General features: G+C 43.4%; 1 protein-coding gene across 1 annotated transcript; it reads left to right on the forward strand.

Moving 5' to 3' along the window:
• Window positions 1–1,752: 1,752 nt before the first annotated feature.
• Window positions 1,753–5,321, forward strand: gprin1 (G protein regulated inducer of neurite outgrowth 1). Its single transcript, XM_089016595.1, has 2 exons — window positions 1,753–1,970; window positions 2,330–5,321. Exon 2 carries the CDS (start codon window positions 2,351–2,353, stop codon window positions 4,241–4,243), a length of 1,893 nt encoding a protein of 630 aa, XP_088872721.1. The 5' UTR covers window positions 1,753–1,970; window positions 2,330–2,350; the 3' UTR covers window positions 4,244–5,321.
• The last annotated feature ends 3,047 nt before the right edge of the window (window positions 5,322–8,368 follow it).

Here is an 8,368-nt window from a genome sequence, read left to right on the forward strand (position 1 = left end):
TTTGGGATACACACTTTTTGTCTTATACACTCTGTCTATGAACCAATTAGGTTCGTAAGCCAAGGTATCAATGTACTCTCTATAAATAGCTTGGCAGAAGGCTGCAGAAGTTGGGCGTCGGTCATGATAAGCAACGCCTGCTAATAAAACGGCCTTTGGCAGTCTCGTAAGAGTGTTTTGTTTTACCTTGGCCCAAGGCAACACACCTCCTTCCATCATACGTTGTGGTTGCTAAGCAACAGAACTCTGCGGGGGCCAGGGATTGTTGAAGCCCTTTGAATAAGGGGGGTGAGGATACTTCAGTCAGTACACTGTGTTCTAGCCAAGCCGCAACATTTTATTGTTGTCCATTAGGAAATGGAAGTCTTGCAAATTAGAAAAACGTAAACACGTGCCGATGCACCAGATGAGCGTGTGAAGTGAGACTTCTCAGGTCTTAAATAGGAGCGAATGGACGGTGTATAAAAGACCAAGTGGTGTGCAAGTGTTTATGTGTGGGTGGCTTCCTTCAGCTTCCTTCAGGCTCTTTCCTCTCTTTCTGTGCAACACAGTAATTTCAGTTTTGATATTCAAAAAGACTGTTTCCTCTCTTGTATACAGTCTATCAAAAAAAAGATTACATTTGTTGAGAAAACGTATTTGTCATCTTTTCGCGGTGAGTTTGCTTTTACTCGAAACATATGCAGCCCAAAGTTAAGTCATTCACTGCTATTCACAAATATATTCGGGAATTGAAAATATGACGTAGAGCGCCATTCCCCAATTAGTTAGTTTTGTTTTTTTGCTTGGATGCTAATTTTTTTTCCCCAAGATGGCGCCGTGTGAACACGCAGCGGCTCATCTCTCCCGGCAAATTGTCGTACAGTAAAGTCTTGTTATATCGATATTCAAGGGAGTCCGAAAAAATATCGATATAACCGGGACTATCGATATATCCGACCCTGTTTGCATGTAATTTTCTCCGTGCGTGCATAGAAATAGTATCGATATAACCGGGACTATCGATATATCCGATATCGATATAACGAGACTTTACTGTATTCGTGTTTATTATGTTTGTCAAAGTCATTACAAGTGCCTTGCGCTCTGGGTCCGAGAGGACAGTAATTTCATCTGTGCTGTATGTCATGCATATTAGCATATTTGACAATAAAGCTGACTTTGACTTTGATAAAGCGCTGGCCAGACCTCTAGCAATGTTTTTCCCATACACAAAGGGGCAGCATTTCCCTTTTTATTCATGTTAGCGCTTTGTTCCATCTTCAGCTGTTGTTAAAGCGCTATATAAATCAATATGTATGTATTACATTGTATTTTGGACAGCCACCCTCATTTCAAGCTCATATAACTCCAGACTCATAATTTAGCAATTAACTCTTTTTTTATCTGACAACAAAAAAGAAAGTCTAATGTTTCTAACGCTCTATTGAATATTTAGATAGTTCTACAACTCAATATTCTGTGGGTCCTGGAGTGTACACATTTTTGCACATGACTGCCAATCAATGGGTAAATTTGACACATCCATCTCGTGCATTATACATTTTCCCGATACATAATAGATCCCAGAAATTGTTTCTCACCCCATTGAGGAGCCCATCAACCCAAATGAGACGTTAATTACTCTGAATTGATGAGTAGATGAGAGCCAAACATAGACGCCCCCCCCCCCCAACCCCCACCATCCGCCTCCCTTTACATTACCACTCACCACAAGAACCCAAGTGTGGTTTCCAGGGAAACTGGAAATGTGAAGCTTTTCAACAGGCGCAGCAGCCACAGCTTCAGGAGCGACGATTGCCTCGGACAATTCTTCTACAGACAAGCCTGTCGCCATAGCTCTTCATCAAATGCAGGAAAATCGAACACCATCACTCAGAGAGTGTCCATCAACTTGATGTTTTGACATGTTTGACTGGAATGTGATAGATTTCCTTGAAGGGGCTCCCTGAGACTTAAGCGACTCTCAGGTAAATTTTCAGCTTTTTTTATATCATGGTTTTTTTGTGTATATGTATTTGTTTCCATTTTTGCCTATTCTGAATTGATCTGTGTTGCTTTTGTGTATTCCCTTAGTTGAATGTGTTGATCCTAACCAAAGTATATGAAATGAAACGTATGCTGTGCAAAAAATAAGCAACCACGGTCATGTGGCAAAATGTAGGACAAAATATACATTTTCGTCTCAGTTCAAAGTATCCGATTTGCTGATTTTTTTGGTTTATTTAACAGTCTAAAGAGAACAATGTCAAACGGACGTTTGCCTGATTACATAATGTGCTGGGTAGAAGCAACCATATCTATTAGCTCTCTGTTTTTCCCCCTACAGGAACATCTTCCACAGAACAAAATGGGAAGTCTCAAAGATGAGACGAGGGGTTTTGGAAAAGAGAATAGCGAATGTGTCGATGCGGATCCCAAGCTTGAAGGACCTCTAATGAGAAGCTCTCAAGAATCAACAGGTCACGGGGGCGATCAGATGGAATTACTCCGTGATGTCTGCAGTGGCAATGATGAGCAGAGATTTGTGGAGAAACTAGAGGATGGAAAATCAGGAAAGGTTTGTGATAATAGACTACGGTCTAATTTTATCAGGATGAAAGACACCGAGCAGATTGAAGCTGTCTGTTTGAAACTACAACCTGAGAGTGACAGTACCGCTGCTGTAGAAAGACCCCCCAACTATGAAGATGTTGCCAACCAAGACATTGACAACCTGGCTGAAGACAAAGTCTTGTTTTCTTTGCCGTCAACTGCTGACCCAAATTCGCCCGCACCTTTCGGGCAGCACCATGTGCGTACGCAGGTCAGTCTGGAGGTGACCCAGTGTCACTCAGTTGCCACCAGCCCCATGACTCCTCCCGAGGGCGCTAATTCTTTCATCTTCCCAAACACCTTGCGGAAATCTGAAGCCGATGCTCAAATGCAGGTGAGTCAGCCAGTGGAGTTTTGTTCCGTAGCCACGTCTCCCATGACTCCAAAGACACCCTCGACCACAGCTTTCCCGGCACTCGCAGGGAGAGATGTTTCTGGGACACATATGATGACTCCCACAAGAAAAACTCCAGCAGAAACTGAGTTTGGTACAATCATCATATCTTCTACAGGAAGTGCCGCCTGGTCTCCTGCCACAGAGTCGCAAGTGGAGGATAGCAATCACCAGTGCAAGCAACAACGGATGGGGAGTATGGACCAAGACATTACTATCTTAGTGACTCACTATGATCATGACAATCCGGAAGACAGAAAATGCCAGGAGTCATCTTTTCATCCCAGAGAGACAACCAAGGAGGAAACTGAAGAAAGTGACAACAAGGAGTCCAAGAGAGAGGAAAAGGCCTCGACAAAAGCTGCTGATCCTTTTCAGGAATCAAACGCAGAGTCGACTCAAAACAAAACGCAAACAACTGAGACATCGGTTTGCGCTAACCAGCTGCCTCTAAAACCTGATATCAAGCAAGTTCAACATGAGAGAAACGAAACGGCTAAGCCGCCTATCCCGGAATCTCCAGCTCCTGACGGCTGCCACAACATCCGTACGCAAGTCAGTCTGGAAGTGGTGCAGTGTCAATCAGCGGCCACCAGTCCTATGACACCCCCGGAGGGTGATCACGCCTTCCGCTTTCCAAGTCATTGTGACGGATCCTGGACGACAGATGCAGAGATACAAATGGGTCAGCAAGTTCAGTATCGCTCTATTGCCACGGCCCCTATGACGCCAAGGACACCCGCTGCAGACTCTTTTCCTGAGATCAGAAAAGAAGCAGACACGGTGACAAAGAACGATGAGAACAAGGCGGAGGACGTAAGCCAGGTGAAAGTTGAGGAAAATGAAGATGTGACGGTTAAAAATGTGGTGGAAGAAGCCGAAGAGGAAAACGAAGGCAAGGAGAAAAATGACGAGGTGGTGCAGGAGGTGAACTGGGACGAGAAGGGCATGACGTGGGAGGTGTACGGGGCAGTGGTGGAAGTGGCTGTGTTGGGCTCGGCCATCCAGAAGCATCTGGAGAAACAGGTGAATAAGCAGAAGAGGCAGCCCTCATTACCTCCCCCTCCCCCTCTCAAACCCTCGGCTACACCGCTTGCCTATGAGACAGCACAAGGAGGGTCCACCAAGTGTCGGGCGGTGAAGACGAGCGAGCGGGACGACAATGAGGGCCGTAATAGAAGAAACCCATTTCGGCTCTTGATGGAGAATATGCAGCAGCCGCATTGCTGCTCTCGGGCGCACACCACAGAGTGACTGCTTCATGCCGATTCATCTGTCCATCCATTTACGACCACCTAACGTGTTTATCGTCTTGATTGAGCTGCAGTCTCTTCCAGGTGACTTTTAGGGTTGAAGTTTGGCAGAGGACCGCATGACCTCATCATGCCTTGAGACTTTCTTTTATGTGACGAGGTGGAACCTCCAAAGACAAAATCCAACATAATCCATTCCATGATACTGGCTCACTTTCAGGTTGTTGTTCTCTTGCTCCAAAATGTTTCCACAACTGGTTTGTGATATTCAGCTTTTGGGTAAAATTCCTGGATGAACCTAATATCCGTTACCAGTGGCAGGCCAGGGGTTTTATCGCCAGGCCTTCGGTTGTGCTATGTCTGAGTCAATCCAGACTGGAAAAAAAGTATAGTGTGATTTACTACAACTCCACTAGAGGGTGACAAAACTGTTATTAAATTAACACAATCTATTTGCTTATGCAACATGTTACCAATACAGTGTGCTAGCTCTGGCCAGTATGCTTTTGTCACTACCGGCCTCTGATCAGAGCAGTTTTTGCATATTATGATTGGCTACTGACTAGTCACTAGCCTATCAAAGTTTGCGAACACTTTGACGTTGACCAGCGCTTTCAAGAAGGTGTTGGTACCTCTTTTAGGTTGCCAAATCAAAATCTGATTGTTTACAGCAACAGTCTGATCGACACAGTTATTGCAACAGGGCCTGCAGAACTAATTGTGAAGGCGTCCAGGAAGATTTCTGACCTTGGTCACAAATGATGGCGGAAATGTGATTGGTTAAATGCTTAAATAAGAAAACACACGTCTGGAAGCCGCACAACAGAGGGATTACATGTGAATTTATTGGACCTTCTCGAAATTTATGTCTCACCGTTCAATATTACAGTATTGTACGTTAGGGACAACTTGATATTTCCCAACTATGAGATAAAGAGGACCATTCATTCATAACAAGTGTCTAATCCAGGGGTGCTCAATACGTCGATCGTGATCTCGATCGATATCCACGGTACTATTGGAAGATTGCAAGACAAGGTGACGCTTAACAAATCAAGTGGAGTTGTTTTGAAAAAAAACTATGTCAGCCAATCAAAATCATAACCACAACCAATCAAATGACATCTCAATCAGCGACTCACTGCGAGCTCAAACAACGCCCCTCCGTTGTAAAGTGAACAAGCTAGTCGTTCGTTACATCCTAATTTTTCGCTCGGTTTTTCCTCTTAAACGTAAGATAGAGTATAACAAGTGGAAGAGCTGGAACAAGTAAGAAGAAAAAACGTATCACTTTCATACGAATGAGAGGATGACTTTTTTCACGATGACATTTTCAAGTGTGCTTGTCTCGTCTGCCAGTGATCAGAGTGAACTCAGGTAATGGCAAATAATTGACATAATTATGTTCTGTTGTGCGACACATGCGGATATACATCAACATAAATTGCAATAATCTTCACTATATTTCTAATCCATAAACTGATACATTTTTTGGTTCAATTAAAATTCGTATTTAAGCAGTCCTCTTCATCCGGTTGGGAACTGTTTGACTTAAAGAGACCAAGACGACATCAAACAATTGACTGATTCCATACTGTCTTCAAATAGGATGTTCTCAAAGGGAAATGAGTGAGTGAAATAGAGGAAGCTAGAGAGACAACGCAAGAATGACAGAGAGAAAACAAAGTGGACTTGATTGCAAACGTAATGAGACAACTCATGCATCAAACACCTTGAGTAAGTATTGTGAATTTTATAACTCCTTTTGACAGAACAGTCAGCTACTACTTGCTCTAGCTTTGGGAGATTTTATTTAGTTTCTTTTCCAAGGACCATTTCTTAGCCATAGTTTAATTGTAAAGCCATGTTAAGTGCTAACTTACCCTTTCAAGACGCTCCACAAACCAATACGGTAATGGACAGAAAAATAGGAAGGTTTTAGTCGACAAATGTCACCTTGATTCTAGAACCTTATATTATTGTTGGAATCATTACACTGATGTTTTTCCATCGGCAACAATCCAATACTCTATCTTTCACCCAAAGTCAGCCGGGATATGTTTCAGCTTCCAGCAACCTTGAGCAGTACATATACTGTACACGTCTGTCGGCAGGCAGCGTAGGAACACATCTTGAGCTTCACAGTGCCTTTGTTGGTAGGTACTGTCCAAGTAATGTTTGCTCAATTATTTGTTGTGAATTACTGTGAACTAATATGTTTTCAATGTAAGTATTATGTTTTTATTTGTGAACAAGTTTCTCAGCAGCATTTTCATGCGAATCATTTTTATTACTGCCATTTGGGGGATGCTCGTTAGTGTACAGAGCACATTAGCATCACCTCGGCTAACAATTTATTTATGTATTTATTATTCATATTTGTCTCGAGCTTGAAGAATTGAGCACCCAGACCATGTCAAAATAAGGTCCATTGGATGAATGGATTGGGTTGAGTAGATGGATAGGATTGGATGGATGGATGGATGGATAGGGTTGGGTGGATGGATAGATGATAGGGTTGGGTGGATGGATGTATAGGATTTGGTGGATGAATAGGGTTGGATGGATGGATGAAAAGGGGTGGGTGGATAGATATAGTTGGGTGGATGGATAGGGTTGGGTGAATGGATGGATGGAAAGAGGGTATGGATGGATGGACAGTATTAGGTGGATGGATAGGGTTGGGTGGATGGATGGATTGGTTTGGGTGGATGGATGGGTGGATAGATGCATAGAGTTGGGTGGGTGGATAGGGTTGAGTGGATTGATGGACAGGGTTGGGTGCATAGATAGATAGATAGGGTTGGATGGCTAGGCTTGGATGGAATGATGGATCGGTTTGGGTGGATGGATGCATAGGGTTGGATGGATGGATGGATGGATCGGTTTGGGTGGATGGGTGGATAGGGTTGGATGAATGTATCAATAGGGTTGAATGGATGAATAGGGTTGGATGGATAAGGTTGGGTGTTTGAATGGAGGGATCGATGGATGGATAGGGGTGGATGGATGGGTTTGGGGGAGTGGATCGATGGATGGATGGGTAGGGTTGGGTGGATGGATGGATGCATAGGGTTGGGTGCATGGATGCATGCATAGGGTTGGGTGGATGGATGGACAGGGTTGGGTGGACAGAGGGTTGTGTGGATGATTGATAGGGTTGGATGGATGGATCGGTTTGGGTAGATGGATGCATAGGGTTGTGTGGATGATTGATAGGGTTGGATGGATGGATCGGTTTGGGTGGATGGATGCATAGGGTTGGATGGATGGATCGGTTTGGGTGGATGGGTGGATAAGGTTGGATGGATGGATGGATAAATAGGGTTGGATTGATGAATAGGGTTGGATGGATGGATAGGTTTGGGTGGATGGCTGGATGGATAGGGTTGGGTGGAAGGATGGATGGATGGGTTTGGGTGAGTGGGTGGATGGATTGATGTAAAGCCACATTCCCGAAATGTGTATCTGCTCTGTGATTCTTTTTACGATCATTGATATCGCGATTTTTAATCATAAAGCTGTTCGAAATTGAACATGAAATCACGGGATCAAAGTGCCCCCATGTTACCAGGGACAAAAATGGTGCCGGAACAGTGACGGAGGTCACAGAGATCCATTTGTGCTGTTAAATGAAGGCACGTTTTGTGCGGAATGTCAACTTGAAATGTGAATATTGTGTGAAAGGAGTCCCTAATGTCAGTGCAGGCTTTTGTGTAGTGTCTCGTTCTCTGCTTTTCTATTCCGCATTGATTTTGGACTTGTTGGTTTTGTGGAAATGTGAATAAATGCACCAATGCAGGCACAGAAGCACAACAATGATCAGATGTTATGACTTCAGCTTGTACTCCTAGCCATTTTTTTTTTGCTATTAATTCTTATTCAATTCTGATTTAAAAATACAGCCAATTTATCTTTGTCTAATATTTTCTCATTGTTAATGTAAAGGTGTTTTATGAGTTGATGGTCTGTGTTAATGGTGTGCAGACAACTTGGCACTTTTTCATTGGAGGTATTTGTTTATTCGTTTATTGCACTGTTATACATTCATTTCGATGTGCCATTTTTTTAACGCTTCTAGTAATGAGCTGACGCTGCATGAAGTCACAAAAAGTCAATGTAAACA

The sequence above is a fragment of the Hippocampus bargibanti genome, linkage group LG02, assembly GCF_051943395.1.
Source record: "Hippocampus bargibanti isolate YZ-2025 linkage group LG02, ASM5194339v1, whole genome shotgun sequence".
Taxonomy (NCBI): Eukaryota; Metazoa; Chordata; class Actinopteri; order Syngnathiformes; family Syngnathidae; genus Hippocampus; species Hippocampus bargibanti.

Bases quoted from the DNA above. Each gene is read 5' to 3' on its own strand.
- gprin1 (XM_089016595.1), top strand. From the start codon at position 2,351: ATGGGAAGTCTCAAAGATGAGACGAGGGGTTTTGGAAAAGAGAATAGC.